Below are 18,994 nucleotides of genomic sequence, written 5' to 3'. Positions count from 1 at the left end.
GTAAGTTCTATATTCCTGAAGGCTCCCAGCAAAGGATGAATGGTAACTTCCTGGAGGTACAGCAGAAAGGGCTCCCCGCATGGGTGTAGAATTAGACCCGCTCAGTGATTTCCAAATCTGGCTTGCAACCAGATCACATGAAGAAAATAACAACTTCCGGCCCTAACACAGATAGGAAGATTCGGAATTTTCTAAGAATAAGGCCCAGAAACGTGTGTGTGTGTGTGTGTGTGTGTGTGTGTGTGTGTTTTAACGTATTTCACAGCTGAATCTACTAGCTTCCCTTAGTAGCTCTGTCGATAAAGAATCTGCCTGCAATGCAGGAGACCTGGGTTTGATTCCTGGGTGGGGCAGATCCCCTGGAGAAGGAAATGGCAACCCACTTCGGTATTCTTGCCCAGAGAATCCCCATGGACAGAGGAACCTGGCAGGCACAGTCCATGGGGTCTCAAGAGTCGGACATGACTTAGCGACTAAATTACCACCACCACCACTGTGATCATGCTTGAAACTTGGACCTGAATATCCCTTTGTATCATTTAATATCTGTTCCAGTGCAAATCTTCAGATTCTCACCTTCTGGTTTGAGATTTCTTTTGTTGCAGAAGTCCATCTTTCATCATTCACTTAATTTTTCTCCTTTTTCTTCCTGCTAGTGTGATCCTGCAGGCTGCCTAGTAGAACTGACAACCCAGTTGACCATCATAATGACTGGGAAACAAATCTTTGGAAACATTAAAGAGGCCATTTATCCGTATGTATGATTTACAAGTTTTGTCTTGATTTAAGTAACCATGAGAGATTTCCTCTGAAAGAAGGTGGAATTCTTTGATTATCATGGTGCCTTTGTTAGCTAATGTCTAAGTCAATAGCAACAACAACAAAAAATTCACTTTAAAAAAATATTTATTTAATTGGAGGATATTTATAATATTGTGGTGGTTTTTGCCATACATCAACATGAACCAGCCACGGGTGCACATGTTTCCCCCTATCCTGAAATCCCCTTCCACCTCCCTCCCCACCAAATCCCTCTGGATTGTCCCGGAGCATTGGCTTTGAGTGCCCTGCTTCTTGCATTGAATTTGCACTGGTCATCTATTTTACATGGGGTAATATACATGTTAAGTGCTATTCCACTTTTAATCAACAGTCAAATGTATATAAAGGTAATACAGACTTTTAAATATGCATCTCTGTTTGCTTGAGTGTAGTTTAGGGAAAGATAATTATCCCTGTCTCCTGTGAATATTTCACTGGGGAATCTAAATGTTATATGCCCTGTAAATTATTCTATAGTTGCATTTTATTTCTCAAAATTACTGGAAGTCAAACTCTTTGAAGATATCTGTGTGTCGTGGACACATCTGTTACTGAACCAAACTCAGGTCCAATTGCCTGCCCACAGTAAGTCAATCTACCGACACCGGATTGTGGTAAAGGAAAGTGTAGTGTCTATTGTTCAGTTCAGTTCAGTTGCTCAGTCATGTCCAACTCTTGCAATCCCATGAACCGCAGCATGCCAGGCCTCCCTGTCCATCACCAACTCCCGGAGTTCACTAAAACTCACGTCCATCAAGTCAGAGATGCCATCCAGCCATCTCATCCTCTGTTGTCCCCTTCTCCTCCTGCCCCCAATCCCTCCCAGCATCAGACTCTTTTCCAATGAGTCAACTCTTCGCATGAGGTGGCCAAAGTATTGGAGTTTCAGCTTCAGCATCCGTCCTTCCAATGAACACCCAGGGCTGATCTCCTTTAGGATGGACTGTTTGGATCTCCTTGCAGTCCGAGGGACTCTCAAGAGTCTTATCCAACACCACAGTTCAAAGGCATCAATTCTTCAGCGCTCAGCTTTCTTCACAGTCCAACTCTCACATTCATACATGACCACAGGAAAACCATAGCCTTGACTAGACGGGCCTTTGTTGGCAAAGTAGTATCTCTGCTTTTCAATACATCTCTGCTTTTCAACCTATATCTAGGTTGGTCATAACTTTCCTTCCAAGGAGTAAGCGTCTTTTATTTTCATGGCTGCAATCACCATCTGCAGTGATTTTGGAGCCCAAAAAAATAAGTCTGCCACTGTTTCCCCATCTATCTGCCATGAAGTGGTGGGACCACATGCCATGATCTTAGTTTTCTGTATGTTGAGCTTTAAGCCAACTTTTTCACTCTCCTCTTTCACTTTCATCAAGAGGCTTTTTAGTTCCTCTTCACTTTCTGCCATAAGGGTGGTGTTATCTGCATATCTGAGGTTATTGATATTTCTCCCAGCAATCTTGATTCCAGCTGTGCTTCTTCCAGTCCAGCATTTCTCATGATGTACTCTGCGTATAAGTTAAATAAACAGGGTGACAATATACAGCCTTGACGTACTCCTTTTCCTATTTGGAACCAGTCTGTTGTTCCATGTCCAATTCTTTTTTTTTTTTAATTTTATTTTTAAACTTTACATAATTGTATTAGTTTTGCCAAATATCAAAATGAATCCGCCACTGGTATATATGTGTTCCCCATCCTGAACCCTCCTCCCTCCTCCCTCCCCGTACCATCCCTCTGGGTCGTCCCAGTGCTCTAGCCCCAAGCTTCCTGACCTGCATATAGGTTCTCAAGAGGCCGGTCAGGTGATCTGATATTCCCATCTCTTTCAGAATTTTCCACAGTTTATTGTGATCCACACAGTCAAAGGCTTTGGCATAGTCAGTAAAACAGAAATAGATGTTTTTCTGGAACTCTCTTGCTTTTTTGATGATCCAGCAGATGTTGGCAATTTGATCTCTGGTTCCTCTGCCTTTTCTAAAACCAGCTTGAACATCTGGAAGTTCACGGTTCATGTATTGCTGAAGCCTGGCTTGGAGAATTTTGAGCATTACTTTACTAGTGTGTGAGATGAGTGCAATTGTGCAGTAGTTTGAGCATTCTTTGGCATTGTCTTTCTTTGGGATTAGTGAAAACTGACCTTTTCCAGTCCTGTGGCCACTGCTGAGTTTCCAAATTTGCTGGCATATTGAGTGCAGCACTTTCACAGCACCATCTTTCAGGATTTGAAATAACTCAACTGGAATTCCATCACCTCCACTAGCTTTGTTCATAGTGATGCTTTCTAAGGCCCACTTGACTTCACATTCTAGGATGTCTAGCTCTAGTTGAATGATCACACCATGGTGATTATCTGGGTCATGAAGATCTTTTTTGTACAGTTCTTCTGTGTAGTCTTGCCACCTCTTCTTAATATCTTCTGCTTTTGTTAGGTCCATACCATTTCTGTCCTTTATCGAGCCCATCTTTGCATGAAATGTTCCCTTGGTATCTCTAGTGTTCTTGAAGACATCTCTAGCCTTTCCCATTCTGTTGTTTTCCTCTATTTCTTTGCATTGATCGCTGAGGATGTATATAGGAATGCAATATATTGATAAACGCTTATTATTTGTAATAATTTTTGTCTATCTTCATTTGAGTTTTTTAGGCAAGCAGTCCATTCACATTACTATTTGTAATCATAGATTTCTCTTTCATTTCCAGTTCTTTTGACTTTTCTTTTTCATTTTATTGTTTGGCTAAGATCTCCAATAAAGTCTTGAATGTTATAATATACACTCTTATTTTGATCTTAATTCTAAGGGGAATTCTGCTAATTTTTCCCTGTTAAGAATTATGTTTAGCTCACGATTTTGGCAGATGCTTTTGATCAGACTGAGGCAATTTTCTTCTTTTTCTTCTTTTCTATCATAAATAGGTTTTCATAGGTTGTTGAAATACATCAAATGCATTTTTCTGCATTAGTCACTATGATTTTATACTTTTCTCCTTAAATGTGTTAATGTGATGTGTTACATGGATTGAGTTTTTAATTTTGAAAAAGTCTTTTCTTAATTATATCATGATATATTAAATTATATATATATATAATGTATATATTCTTATATATTTATATAGAGAATTGATTTAGGTAATATCTTATTTAGGATTATTATATTTATTGTCATGTGTTAGATAAACTTCTGTATTCCCTTGTCATACATTTTCTATTGTAACCCATTTCTCATTCCCCCAAGTGGCCTTAGTATCACAACATCGTTAAGGTCAGTGAATTAAATACATAAAAACAGTCCTGTGGTGACCTCTCCTCCATGTGCTCTTTAAAGAGCTGTCTCTGAGTAAATACATTACCCTGCAGAGGCAGGCTTGTCTTACTTTCTTTATCATCCAAATAAAGATCTTTCATCCTTAGCAAGTAGATGTGAACAGAGCACTAGATTTTGACTTGGACTTTAGTTGCAGTCATGTCTCGCTCTACTTGTTCTGTGATCTAAACTTACTTGCCCTCCCTCACCTCCATTTTTTAGATCTAATACTGTGATTCTCTGACCCCTTTCTCTTAAGTCCTATTTCATGTTTACTTTTACCACTTCCAACAGCTTGGTTCTGAATTGGTGGAGACGCCGAAAAGCCCGAACCAACTCTGAAAAGCTATACAGTCGATGGGAGCAGGATCATGACCTTGAAACTTTTGGTTCTCTTGAGTTATTCTATGAGTATTTGGAAACAGGTAATTTTCAACCTCTGCCTTGAAACTTGAAAGAAGCTAAGTAAAATAAGTGTTTTTCATCTCTTAATATTTCTTCCTACCTTGCACATAGTAGGTGTTCAATAAATCATTGGACAGTGAATGAAAAATATTGGCTCAGTATTTCTGTCTTCCCCAAATATAATGCAGGATGAAATTTAGTTTCAAAACAGCAATCTCAGAGATATTTTTCCTATCAACTTAATGTTAGTATTGTTGAACAAAATTAAGTAAGGATCACTTTTTAATACTTGTCTCAAAATAGTTTAGCTTTCTGCTTTTTTTTTTTTTTTGCCTTGGTGATTGCTCATAGAGGGAATACAATGAAAAACATTACTAGAGTCTGACATACATTTAGTGTATATCCTTTTTTCAGGCTGAAAAGAATGAAGCTAAAAGTAGATATGCAAGGGAAACCCAAAGCGGACATAAGAAACGCATAAAATATTCTAAGGATTGAAGAGAGTTTGGGGTGAAATTTTAAGAGAGAGAACCCCAGGACTGATTGTGGAATCTACTCAGAGTGTTTCCTCTCAAATGACCTTCTCTGCTGTTTTGGTGAAATTAAAGAGGACAGTTTTCCCAGCTTATTTTCGTGGCCCATGAAAGTCATGGTAGAATAAATGAGATGACCTGAATTTGTTACTGATTCTCCACTGAAATATGTACATATGATACCTGAATTAAAATAGGTATATTTGGGCAAATAGGAAGATGTCTACAGTTATAAAACTAGGCAGTCCTTGATTTGTGGAGTCATAAGGCTGTGATTTTTAAATAATTGTGTATGTTTCAAGTGAATTTTTGCACAAATGTGTCAGAGGTTATAACTGAAAGTAAAAGATGAAATCAGTGTTTCATAACAAGATTAATTATTGAGACACAATTAAGAGTTAATTTATTCTGATTGTTTTACATACTGTATCTCTAATCTTAAAACATTCTACAGAACAGTCATTATTCACTGCGTTTTATTTGAAAGAATACTGAAGCTTGGAGAAGTTATTTGCCGTGGGCCACAGAGATTATAAGTAAAGATCTGAGATTTGAACCTAGAAATTCAAGCTGTTTCTGCATAATACTTCACCTTCATTTTCTGTTTCTCGGTTCAGTAGAGAAGTTAGGAAGGAGGCAGTTTGTTCTCTTGGATTAGTAGATGGAAAGACTGATGCTAATCAGAAAGTATTATGAGAAATGCTGAAATCCAGAAACACTCAAGATCTATCTAAAAATAGAGGACTAGTGGAAGATTTCTTTTTCTTTTTTCCTACAATGGAAAGTCATCTTTGTCTTATTGTTTTTTGGTTCTCTCCTGTGGGAAGTACAGTCTGCCAGCCACGTGGATTCTTTTACCCCAAGCACTGATGGAAACAAAAGAAGAAACATAGAGAAATAAGCCAGCTTATGTAGGTGTTAAGCCTTAGTGAGGAAAGAGAGTAAAACATATTTAGAAAGATGTCAAGTTAGTATAGAGGACTGGGACCTTAAAAAATACCTCATTCTAGGATATCTGTATTTCCTTTGACCACATGCAACTTATATATATATTTCTGATGTTTATGTGGTTCATTTTCTGATTTACTCTCAAATATCTTGTTTATACTACCTTCTCCTCTATTAACATTTTCAAATCTTAAATAATACATTCATTCATAAGGCTTATAGTTGAGTACTTTTATATACTCAGAACATACAAATGAGTCAGTGATTATTTCTGATCTTATAAGGTACATAGGTTAGCAAAATAGAAAGCTTGATTACCCCACAGATGTGCCAATACCAATATAAATACTAGACTAGCAGACCTAAGCATAGGCCATAATAATAAAAGACTGTGTTTTATGAATAAGAAGACTATCTTATCTTATCTAATAAGAATAGATGCTTTCTTCAGACAAGCAGATCTTAAAAGAAGCAGCAGGGATAGAACTGAGCTGTGCATGGCTAATTTCTCCGTCCTATTCTAGCAAGCAATCTCGGAAAGGGGAAGAAGGCAGCTGGAAGGAGGCCTGGAGTGTTTTGCTGGTGTAGATCCCTTCAAAATGAAGGAAGTGGTGGGAGTTAGGCCGACTGTTCCCCCTTTTCCCCTCCACAATGATGAGTTTGTGAATTTCTCTTTTCTCCCCACAGTTATCCAGTTTGGATTTGTTACGTTATTTGTGGCCTCTTTTCCTTTGGCCCCTCTTCTCGCGCTCTTGAATAACATAATAGAGATTCGAGTGGATGCCTGGAAGCTTACGACTCAGTACAGGAGACCTGTAGCTGCTAAGGCTCATAGCATAGGTGTTTGGCAAGATATTCTTTACGGAATGGCTGTCCTTTCTGTTGCAACTAATGTAAGTAGACCTATTTAAGTGGAAACTCTACTTGATGATTTTTTTTCTTGGAGATGGGGAGATTGTGAATAATGTTTAACTCAGTATGTACATTGATTTCATCTTGGTGACCTTCCTAAAGATAAAACATCCCTAATCTTATATGTGCTAAACAACACAGATAAATCTGTGACATGCAAACTCTTAGAAATATAAGGAAAATTGTAAATCATGCTTATTAAAATGCCATGATACCCATACCATGTGACAGAGTAGACAGAAAATAAGTAGTGGTGTAAGGAACCTAAGTAATACAATTAAAGCTTGATTAAACATCAAGTTATGTAGTACAAATAGAATATATAACATTTACCTGTTATTTTTATGGAGCACTTATTAAAAATGATAATAAAACTGAATTCCCAAAAGCTGAAATTTTACAATGCATATTCATGTACGATAATAGTATAAAAAATGAATTTGATAATAAGATAGCCAAAAATTCAGCCACTTAATATTCATGCTTCCAAGAAAGCTTATTGCACAAAGAAGAAATAAAATTGAAATTACAAGGAGAACTTAATTAAAATGAAAACTCATACAAATCAGCTAAAACCACATTTATAAAAAGTATATACCAATAAATGCTTTTATTGTGGAAAAGAAGGAAAGTATGAACTGAGCCTGTTATATGAAACTAAGAAAAAATGTAAAACTAATCAACAGAAAGTGGTAAGAAAGAAAGAATAAAGGTATATGCAGAAATAATCACATTAGAAAATAAATAAAAGGTAACATAATTGCTAAATAAACCAAGAGTTGGTTCATTGAAAAGATAAACAAAATTCTGACAATCTCAAAAAAGAATGAGGTGAGAAAGTTATAAAAATGCTATATATATATATTCATTCTAATACATTTTAAAATCTGTTTGAAATTGTCACTTTTTTAGAAAAGAAAACTGCCAAAATGTGCTCAGTAAGTGATATAAAACAGAGAATGTACCAGTAGCTACAGGAGCAATATTAAAATATTTTTAAAATCTATCACTAAAAGGCAGAGCAAAATGATTTTAAATTGACTCATCTTACCCAAAGGAAACATGAGATTTACACTATTCCAGAGCTTAGGAAAAGATGGGAAAATAGCATTCCTACGGAATCAAATACTGAAATTAATTGCACTGAACTCTGGGAAATTTACCAGTACATGGTCTTCTGTTTCTCCATTCCTCATTCCCCATACACCCCCTGACACACACACACAGAGTCGGTCCTGTCTTATGAAATTGATCCAGGCAAGTTAAATTTGGTTAAAGAGAGAACTGTATTATGAAATAGTAAGAAATGTAAGAAATAGCAAGGCAAGATGGAAAGAGACAGATACAGGTATGGTGTTTTTGGAAACAAACAGTGAGGTTAAATTTTCAGTGTAACTCTTTCTAGCTGTGAAATCTTGTAACACTGATCATACACCATACATGAACTATTTTACGTTTTAGGTCAAAGACTCATATGTTAACATGATTAGTAATAGCATACTAGTAATTTTGCATCCTTAAGGCACAAAGATCTGAACGATATACAAATTAGACTTTCATAAAATTGCTTTATTAGCTCATGATTTTCTTCTTGCTTTGTCCTTTAGGCTGTTATTGTTGCATTTACGTCGGATATGGTTCCCCGTTTAGTTTACCACTACGCCTACTCAGTAAACGAAAGTTGGCCTATGAGTGGGTATATCAATAACAGCCTATCAGTATTCCTCATAGCTGATTTTCCAAACAACACTGTACCTTCGGAAAAACGAGACTACAACACTTGCAGGTTTTCTCTTGTTTTCATTTTGCTTTTTAAATGTATTTCTTAAGTTCTCTGTTTTCTTCATGTCTTAACAAAAATTTACTTGGGGCAGTAAAAATCTTGGATAAAGTACATCAGTTCTAAAATTCATACATTGTATGGTTCTGATTTGAAAAAAGTAGAATACTCAAAAGTAAAAGAATACTATCAGTAAAGATAATGTCACTTTTGAATTGCTTCTTATTTTCTAAATTTATTGGAAAAATTTTCTCCAGCAAATGTCCCCTTGATTCAAGCTTTCATGTCTATAGATCACACAGCATGGTCATATTATATGTGCATTCAACCTACTTGAATTTAACTCTGTGTCCTCAAACAGAGAGAGAGGAAGAGAGAAAGAACAATATAGTTGGTTCATTAGCCATCCCATTTGAAAGGTTTCTTCGATGCAGGGAGTGTGAAATTGGATTTGTAAACCTGCTCTTTTCATACTCTGTGTCTCATGAACTGTGTGGATCTTTTTACTTTAGGATTTAAAGATCATTTATACATATATACACACATATGTGTGTGTGTGTGTGTATATATATGCATGTGTGTATATACATGTGTGTGTATAATATATGTGTGTGTGTGTGTATATATATGTGTACACACACACACACACACACACGTATGGTACATCAACTTAAACCTTAAACCAACTGCTTCATCTGGGATTCCAATAAAAACAGCAATATCTGTTTTTGTCTACCTGCAACATAGGTAGACAAAAACCTTTTTATATTCCATATTTTTTATTTATTGTTGGCTGCCCGCGGGCTTGCTCCAGTTGTGGCAGGTGGGGCTTAGTGGCTAGCTTTGGCGGCTTCTCACTGCAGTGGCTTCTCTTGTTGCAGAGCACGGGCCCTAGGCGGCTAGCTGAGTAGTTGGGCACACAGGCTTAGCCTCCGTGAGGCACATGGTATCCTCCCACACCAGGGACAGAATCTGTATCCCCATGGATGAGGTAGACTCCCAACCACTGGACCACTAGGGAAGTCCTGTTCCATATTTATATAGAGAAGAATCGTAACGAGTGTCAGATTTCTTGATGCCATCACTTCCTAGCTGGACTGAATCTTTGAAGAACATCAATATCTAGACACATTATAGAAAAAAAAAATGAATTCACAAATTGAACACCAGGGAAACCCCCAAAGGATAATAAGTAACACGAAAACAATGCAGTGTCCTGTAAACCAAAAGAAAACAGAGTTTCAAGAAAATGAGAATGATCAACAGTGTCAAGTTCTGTTCTTCACAGACATAAAATAAGATGTGAATTAAAATTTTCCTTCAATTTAATGACCAGAGACAGTTGGTGTCAGTGGAGTGATGGTAGAACTGAGTTGTTAAGGAATAGGAAGAAAGGGAATGAAAAGAGCAAAGTTAGCTAACTCCTGAGAAACTTGTCTTCATGGCAAGAGAGAAGTTTCACTTGTGTCTCCTGCTACATCTATACTATACATTAGAAGCATATGGCTATGATTGTTATCTGTATAGGGAAAATAAATGTTTGGTAATAGCAGTTATTTTCCTTTGACTTGACTTTTGTGGTCAACTAAAAGGATCTCTTACAAGAAACAATATGAATTTATACTAAGTCTCTTTGTTTGTAGTTGTAGCTTATTTTTTGCATTGACTTCCATTTTTTCAGATACAGAGATTACAGAAATCCTCCTGACAGTGAGGACAAATATGCTCATAATATTCAGTTCTGGCACGTCCTTGCTGCCAAGATGACCTTCATCATAATCATGGAGGTAAGCCTTTCTTAACTTTCATGCCAGTAAGTCTCTTTTCACCCTTCAGGCATATATTTCTAAGAGTATCTGTTGAGCAGAAAATTAGCATTATCTCACTAGAGTGTTTTGAAGGAAGTATTTGTTGTCATAAAAAGTAAGTTAGGAATAGTTTAAGTACAGCAATTGCCTGTTATTCCTTGCTATTGTTGAAGATACCAAGGTCACAGAAAAGAAAAATTAAGATCTCTTCCCTTGAGGTCAGAGGATCCACCAATTTTACCAAACACCTGTTATGTACCAGTTCCAGAAGCTATAATAATAACTTTCTACGTTCAGCTGTATTATTCACCCTTGACAAATAAATCTCACAGTCAGCAAAATTAAGTAGTTGGTTTAAAGATAATCAGCTAATATTAAAGCTGAGTTTCAGTGCCAGATATCTCACTGCCAAACCTCCATTCTTCCCACTGCATTACATTTCCTTTCTTGTAGAATAGCTAGTATGATTATGGATATAAGACAAGAGAACCAATACAGAGAGGGTGTTTGACCAAGGTTTAAACCGAGGACCACAAATCATGAGACATTAAGGCCTATAAGGCAGAGATAAATAAATGTAGGGCTTCCATGGTGGCTCAGTGGTAAAGAACCTGCCTGCAAATGCAGGAGATGCAGGTTCGATCCATGGGTTGGGAAGATCCTCGGGAGAAGTAAGTAACAACCCATCGAGTAGAAGTAGTGGCAACCCATGGAGTGAGGAGTCTGGCAGGCTGCAGCCCATGAGGTCACAAAAGAGTTGGACACGACTTAGCGACTAAACAACTAAGAAATATAAGGCACTTATTCACTTGATTGTTGGTGGTGGTGTTCAGTTGCTAAGTTGTGTCTGACTCTTTGCGACTCTGCCATCCCCATGGATGGCAGCACAACAGGCTTCCCTGTCTTTCACTGTCTTCCGGAGTTTGCTCAAACACATGTCCATCAAGTCGGTGATGCCAGGCAACCATTTCATCCTCTGTTGCCCCTTCTCCTCCTGCCTTCAATCTTTCCCAGCATCGGGGTCTTTTCAAATGAGTCAGCTCTTCGCATTAGGTGGTGAAAGTATTGGAGCTTCAGTTTCGGTGTCAGTCCTTCCAATTAATATTCAGGATTGATTGCCTTTAGGATTGACTGGTTTGATCTCCTTGCACTCCAGTGGACTCTCAAGAGCCTTCTCCCAACACCACAATTCGAAGGCATCATTCTACGATGCTCAGCCTTCTTAATGGTCCAACTCTCATATCAGTACATGACTACTGGAAGTATCATAGCTTTGACTAATGGGACTTTTGTTGGCAAAGTGATGTCTCTTCTTTTTAATATGCTGTCTAGGTTTGTCACAGCTTTTCTTCCAAGGAGCGAGTGTCTTTTAATTTCCTGGCTGGAATCACCGTCTGCAGTTTTTGAAGCCCAGTCTGTCACTGTTTCCACTGTTCCCCACCCCACCCCCATCTATTTGCCATGAAGTAATAGGACTGGATGCCATTATCTTAGTGTTTTTTGAATGTTGAGTTTTAAGCCAGCTTTTTCACTCTCCTCTTGCACCTTAATCAAGAGGTTCTTTAGTTCCTCTTTGCTTTCTGTCATTAGGGTGGTGTCATCTGCATATCTAAGGTTATTGATATATCTCCTGGCTCTTGATTCCAGCTTGTGAGTCATCCAGCCTAGCATTTTCCATGATATACCCAGCATAGAAATTAAATAAGCAGGGTGACAATATATATACAGCCTTGATGTATTCCTTTTCCAATTTTGAACCAGTCCATTGTCCCATTTCTGATTCTAACAGTTGCTATTTGACCTGCATACAGGTTTCTCAGGAGGCAGGTGAGGTGGTCTGCTATTCCCATCTCTTTAAGAATTGTTCACAGTTCGTTGTGATCCACACAGTAAAAGGCTTTAACATAGTCAATGAAACAGAAGTAGATGTTTTTCCGGAATTCTTTTGCATATGGATGTTGGCAATTTGATCTTGGTTCCCCTGCCTTTTCTAAATCCAACTTGAACATCTGGAAGTTCTTGGTTAACATCCTGTTGAAGCCTAGCTTAAAGGATTTTGAGTATTACCTTACTAACGTGTAAAATGAGTGCAATTGTGTGGTAGTTTGAACAGTCTTTGGCGTTGCCCTTCTTTGGAATTGGAGTGAAACTGACCTTTTCCAGTCTTGTGGCCACTGCTGAGTTTTCCAAATTTGCTGGCATATTGACTGCAGCACTTTAACAGCATCATCTTTTAGGATTTGAAATAGCTCAGCTAGAATTCCATCACCTCCACTAGCTTTGTTCATAGTAATGCTTCCTAAGTCCAGCTTGATTTCACACTCCATCTGGTTCCAGGTGTTCTCAGTTCACATACTGCTGAAGCCTAGCTTGAAGGATTTTGAGCATTCAGTTCAGTTCAGTTCAGTCGCTCAGTTGTGTCCGACTCTTTGCAACCCCATGAATCACAGCACGCCAGGCCTCCCTGTCCATCACCAACTCCCGGAGTTCACCCAGACTCACGTCCATCGAGTCAGTGATGCCATCAAGCCATCTCATCCTCTGTTGTCCCCTTCTCCTCCTGCCCCCAATCCCTCCCAGCATCAGAGTCTTTTCCAATGAGTCAATTCTTCGCATGAGGTGGCCAAAGTACTGGAGTTTCAGCTTTAGCATCATTCCTTCCAAAGAAATCCCAGGGCTGATCTCCTTCAGAATGGACTGCTTGGATCTCCTTGTAGTCCAAGGGACTCTCAAGAGTCTTCTCCAACACCACAGTTCAAAAGCATCAATTCTTCGGTGCTCAGCCTTCTTCACAGTCCAACTCTCACATCCATACATGACCACAGGAAAAACCATAGCCTTGACTAGACGGACCTTTGTTGGCCAAGTAATGTCTCTGCTTTTGAATATGCTATCTAGGTTTGTCATAACTTTCCTTCCAAAGGAGTAAGCGTCTTTTAATTTCATGGCTGCAGTCACCATCTGCAGTGATTTTGGAGCCCAGAAAAAGAAAGTCTGACACTGTTTCCACTGTTTCCCCATCTATTTTCCATGAAGTGACGGGGCCGGATGCCATGATCTTTGTTTTCTGAATGTTGAGCTTTAAGCCAACTTTTTCACTCTCCTCTTTCACTTTCATCAAGAGGTTTTGAGTTCCTCTTCACTTTCTGCCATAAGGGTGGTGTCATAGGCATATCTGAGGTTATTGATATTTCTCCCAGCAATCTTGATTCCAGCTTGTGTTTCTTCCAGCCCAGCGTTTCTCATGATGTACTCTGCATATGTTAAATAAGCAGGGTGACAATATACAGCCTCGACGTACTCCTTTTCCTACTTGGAACCAGTCTGTTGTTCCATGTCCAGTTCTAACTGTTGCTTCCTGACCTGCATACAGGTTTCTCAAGAGGCAGGTCAGGTGGTCTGGTATTCCCGTCTCTTTCAGAACTTTCCACAGTTTATTGTGATCCACACAGTCAAAGGCTTTGGCGTAGTCAATAAAGCAGAAATAGATGTTTTTCTGGAACTCTCTTGCTTTTGGCAATTTGTTGGCAATTTGATTTCTGGTTCCTCTGCCTTTTCTAAAACCAGTTTGAACATCTGGAAGTTCACGGTTCACATATTGCTGAAGCCTGGCTTGGAGAATTTTGAGCATTACTTTACTAGCGTGTGAGATGAGTGCAATTGTGCAGTAGTTTGAGCATTCTTTGGCATTGCCTTTCTTTGGGATTGGAATGAAAACTGACCTTTCCAGTCCTGTTAGTAAAGGCCAATATTAGGCTAGGTAAGTCTAAGGCAAGAAAATGCAAATTCCAATCAGTTTTTGTTTGATTTTATTTTTATTGAGGTTATGTATATAATTTAAATCTCTACCCCTCTCAGTTCTTTACGAATTTGTCACCCTCATCCCACATTTTCCATCAGTGTTTTAGATCACCTTTCAGCCTGGTAAATTACAAAAAGAATTCTTTTGAATTTTTGTTTTTGTTTATTTATGATTTTCATTACAGGTTCTGACTCACCATCATTCTGGGAGTTTAACTTTTCTTATATTAAATACAGTATTTTCTTCAATCTATGTTTTTCCCATTCTTGGATTACTAGTTTATTTAGATTAAGCACATCTTTTATTAGTTTTCTGAGGAAAATGGGCAATTTTTGAGAACTTGAATATTAAAATTTCTTCTTTTTCTCATAGATAGTTAATTGGTATAGTATTCAAGAGGAGAAGTCATTTTCCCTGAAAAATTTTGAATCAACTTTATTTAAATATTCCTGAAATTTTAAGACATTGGTCTGTTTTTTGTCAGCTTCCAGTGTTGCTATAAAGATACAATACCATTCTAATTTTCCAGTCTTGGTTTATGATTGTTTATATGTCAGTAAATTTTGAGGATTCTCTCACTAGACCTTCTTTCATGAAACTTCACCAGAAAGTCATGTGATATTGTCCAATATTCATTGTTTTGGACACTCACTAAAGTCCTTGGATCTGCAAATGTTATTAGCCTTTGAGACAATTTGCTTGTATTATTTCTTTGATAATTTCCTTCTTTTCTCTGTCCTATCTTTTTGAGACTTTTCTTATTCAGATGTTAACAACTGTTTTGAAATTCTAATTATCATTTATTTTCTCTCTTATCAATAGTCCAGTTTGTGTCTTTGTCTTGTTATGCTACTGTCTGTCATTCCCATGATTCTCTCTATGTCCTCTTAGATATCCTAAATGGACAATAGATCCTGTTTGTCCATTTCCGTCTTACTCTTCCATGTTAGTCTTCCTTATGTATTTGATTGTTCTTGGAAATCTGCTCGTATTTAAGAGCGAAACAGTGATACCTGGTCATGAGCTTTGTGTGTATACAAGAGGAAGATCATTTTGGGTGGGTTTCACTATAGGCTGAAAAAGGGGCCTTTTCATTTGAGACCTATAAAATTTTGATATCTATAATTCTAATTTCTCTGATTAGGTATATTTTCTGGAGGAAAAATAAATCATTCCACCTCCTGCTTGTTGAGCTATTTCGTGGTTGTGTTGAAAGCCAAGAAGGGAAGGAGGGATTCGAGATCTCGTGATTTAGAATGCTGAACTTCACTGAGTTGTCCTATCTTCAGTATGATGCCGCACCTTCATCTTCTGCCATCTCTGCTGCCTCTGAGTGCACAGCTTTCTGTTTTAATTTCTGCAGAAAATAAAGCACTCAGTTGCGGTCGGGTGGGGGTTGGAAAGAAGTAATACTCAAATGTAGATGAGAGAGAGGTTCTGAAAATTCATCTGCCCCTTTACAGATTTTTAAATAATCCTCTTATTTTTAACTCCACCCACACTATGAATTCACAGTCCTTAGCACCATCTTTCCTGACTTTTTTGATTCAAGACAAAATTAGCTTTTGTCTTGGTTTCTACCATCACGGTATCATCAATTGCAAATTTAAGTGCCAGCTTTCTTCACTCTCCAGTCTGTTTTCACTGTTTGCTCCTTTTTTTTTGTTTCTTTGTGAACAATACAATTTATTAATTTCTTTACAAATATTTGATTAGGTTTTCAGGAGGAAGCATAGATGAAGAGTATATTCAGTAACCAAGTTCAACTGGAATCTCTGTAATTACATATTTTAGTATATATTTCAGAGAAGGCAATGGCACCCCACACCAGTACTCTTGCCTGAAAAGTCCCATGGATGGAGGAGCCTGGTGGGCTGCAGTCCATGGGGTCGCTAAGAGTCAGACACGACTGAGTGACTTCACTTTCACTTTTCACTTTCATGCCTTGGAGAAGGAAATGGCAACTCACTCCAGTGTTCTTGCCTGGAGAATCCCAGCGACGGGGGAGCCTGGTGGGCTGCCGTCTATGGGGTCGCACAGAGTCGGACACGACTAAAGCGACTTAGCAGCAGCAGCAGCAGTATATATTTATTTATTTGCTTAATGTTGGATTTATAGGAAAGTTCCAAGACCAAGGACTAAATCTTCTTGCTTTACCTTCTATCTACTGTGTCAAGCACAGTTTATTGAATGAATGAAATGATTTGTAAGGACATTTTGCTGAACATTTGATAGCTAAACAGTGTCTCTGATTTTCTTTTATGTTTCCTCTAGCATGTTGTGTTTTTAATTAAATTTTTTTTGGCCTGGATGATCCCTGATGTTCCAAAAGATGTTCTGGAAAGAGTCAAGCGAGAAAAGTTAATGACTGTCAAGATTCTCCATGACTTTGAACTTAACAAACTAAAAGAGAACTTGAGGTTGAATTCTGCTTCTTCTACTGATTTTGCCAAGCATTTCACTATTAAGGAAAACCAAGCAAATCTGGCTGAATCAACACCCTAATTAACACAATGAGCAAGTGGTTGGTTGACTGTCTGGGTTCACAGTTTATCTGGATTTGGAGTCAGAAGCCAGAAGCCGTGTGTCTTTTACCCTTTCTTCTTCTTTTTTTTTTTTTTTTAAACTCAGATTTTTGTACACTTTTATGGAGGCCTTTGTACAGCTTCATGGAAGTTGGAAGAACACCCGTCTACTTCACTGGCTGGACCCTCCCTAGATATTGTTTCTGGGATTCTATAAATAATTGTTAAATGTATGTGTGAAATCAGAATATTGGAAAATCATGGGATGTTGCAGTTTGGAATTAAACACTGGACGTGGGCTCTCCTATCACCTTCCAGTGAATGTGCACATTTTCATGGTCTTCTTTCTTTTGGGTTGTGTTATATCTCTACCCTATCAGAGAAAGTATTGGGACGAAAAGAGTAGAAGTGAAGAGGTCTACTGAGCCATATATATATATATATATATCCTGCCATTTTAGACTATGCAGATGAAAAACCAAAATCAGATAAGATAGGAAAACTTACATATTAAAAATACTGGATAGATATCATGGCAGAGCTTTGTTCTGAAATCATCCTGAATAAGGTAAACCTCCATCAAAATTCCAGATAGTACTTCCTGGTGAACACAAAATTGATTTTTAAAGAGACTGGATTTCAGCCAAGGACTAATAACTCAGTTCTTTAAATATAACACTTTGGTAGCAGTGGTTTTAAGACTGAATCGTCTTATCTGGGAAATAGCATTAAGAAGGTGTTAGATTATTTCAGGTCTTTAAGTAAATGAAAGATATAGTGAAGTGATTATGTCTTCTTAATAGTTTAAGAATGCAAGACAATGTATATTGATTAACTTACTGACTTCAGTCTAAAAAATCGCTGAAATATTTTTAAAAACCATTTTTCATCCACAATGCCTATTTTGCATCATGAAGTGAATCTGAGCATTAACTATTCCTATAAGTTAGGTACAGGTCATTTATGAAACTGTATCTCATTGTTTAAAGCAGTCTCAAGTCTTTTAATGGGTTTACAACTTTTTCTATTGATGCACTGCTGTACAATGTTCAGTGCCTTTGACCCACACAATGTGGTTGTGCTGTTGATTTGATGATGTAACATCTCAGATGTGAGCTTCTTTCAGAGGAATTGTTAGTTTAACATCAATCACAGAGTTAACACCAAATGTGGATCAACCAAGTAAGAATGCAGTGATGGATTTGACAGCTAAGTGGAAAAAAAAAAGTATGTTCATTGAATTACTTCTCTAATGCTTTAGCCTATGGCACAGGTACTCCAGTTTTTGTTCTTCTTTCTCTTAAAAATACTTACTATGTATTTTAAACACTATAGAGAGATGTTTCATTATACAACATTTGAACCTCTAGTTTCAAATTACACTTCAGTTTCAAAAGAATAGTGTTCTGTAATTGCACACAAAACAAGAAACCATTTAAGATTTTTTTCAAAGTAGCATTTCATGATTTGATTCTAATATTTTTTATAAAATTTCCAATATTAAGTATATGGAAGGTAATATTAACTAATGATCAGTATTAAGCATTTAAAACTGAAGATTATGAATTTTATAAAACCATGAGATGGTTACCCCACTATGGGCAGTAATTGGTAGTAGGTAGATTTTATGAGTAGTTTTGCATAATTTTAAATGTTCTCATTATTGAAGAATGATTTCACTTGTGGAAGAGATGTATTTTCCTGCTTGAGAGAACCAGTTAGTGATTCTATGAAATTAGCCACAGATGCAGTTCTCTGTCAAATCAAACTCTGTTCTTGCAGTGGTGTACATTTTGTACAGCTCATATTGCTTCCTTCCTGGGTGCTAATAAAAATAAGGAAGAGCATGGAAATTGGTTTCTTGTATATGAGCTTTAATTATTATGGCTGAAGAGTGTTTGCAGAGCTAGGTTATAAGTAAAGACACATTTAATTCACAAGGTTATCTGTAACACTGCAATCTGAAACCAACTCAAGTGTTGAGTTTCTAGGATGTACAGAGAAACCAACAAGGGAGGAAGTAGTTTTTAAGGTAAGTAAATAGTTCCTATGAGGTAGATGTTTTCCTTTTAAAATGCTTTGTACTCACCTTTCAGTTTTCTACCAAGAAATTTCTCACATTTTAAAAGGAAATACAAGTATCGGTCACTTTCCTAA

The 18,994-nt window shown here is 37.4% G+C and overlaps 1 protein-coding gene across 4 annotated transcripts in view; it reads left to right on the top strand.

The window, feature by feature from the left end:
* Positions 1–17,170, top strand: part of ANO5 (anoctamin 5) — an 86,706-nt gene extending 69,536 nt beyond the window's left edge. For all 4 annotated transcript variants that reach the window (XM_061406201.1, XM_061406200.1, XM_061406199.1 and 1 more), the window contains 6 exons: positions 657–754; positions 4,419–4,549; positions 6,698–6,903; positions 8,530–8,708; positions 10,384–10,489; positions 16,587–17,170. In XM_061406201.1, coding sequence (XP_061262185.1) covers positions 657–754; positions 4,419–4,549; positions 6,698–6,903; positions 8,530–8,708; positions 10,384–10,489; positions 16,587–16,817 — 951 coding nt within the window. In that variant the 3' untranslated portion in view covers positions 16,818–17,170. The remainder of the gene's footprint in view (positions 1–656; positions 755–4,418; positions 4,550–6,697; positions 6,904–8,529; positions 8,709–10,383; positions 10,490–16,586) is intronic.
* The last annotated feature ends 1,824 nt before the right edge of the window (positions 17,171–18,994 follow it).

The sequence above is a fragment of the Bos javanicus genome, chromosome 29 (genome assembly GCF_032452875.1).
Source record: "Bos javanicus breed banteng chromosome 29, ARS-OSU_banteng_1.0, whole genome shotgun sequence".
In the NCBI taxonomy this organism is placed as follows: Eukaryota; Metazoa; Chordata; class Mammalia; order Artiodactyla; family Bovidae; genus Bos; species Bos javanicus.
Note: the sequence above shows the minus strand (reverse complement) of the source record. Positions and strands in the feature narration are given on the sequence as shown.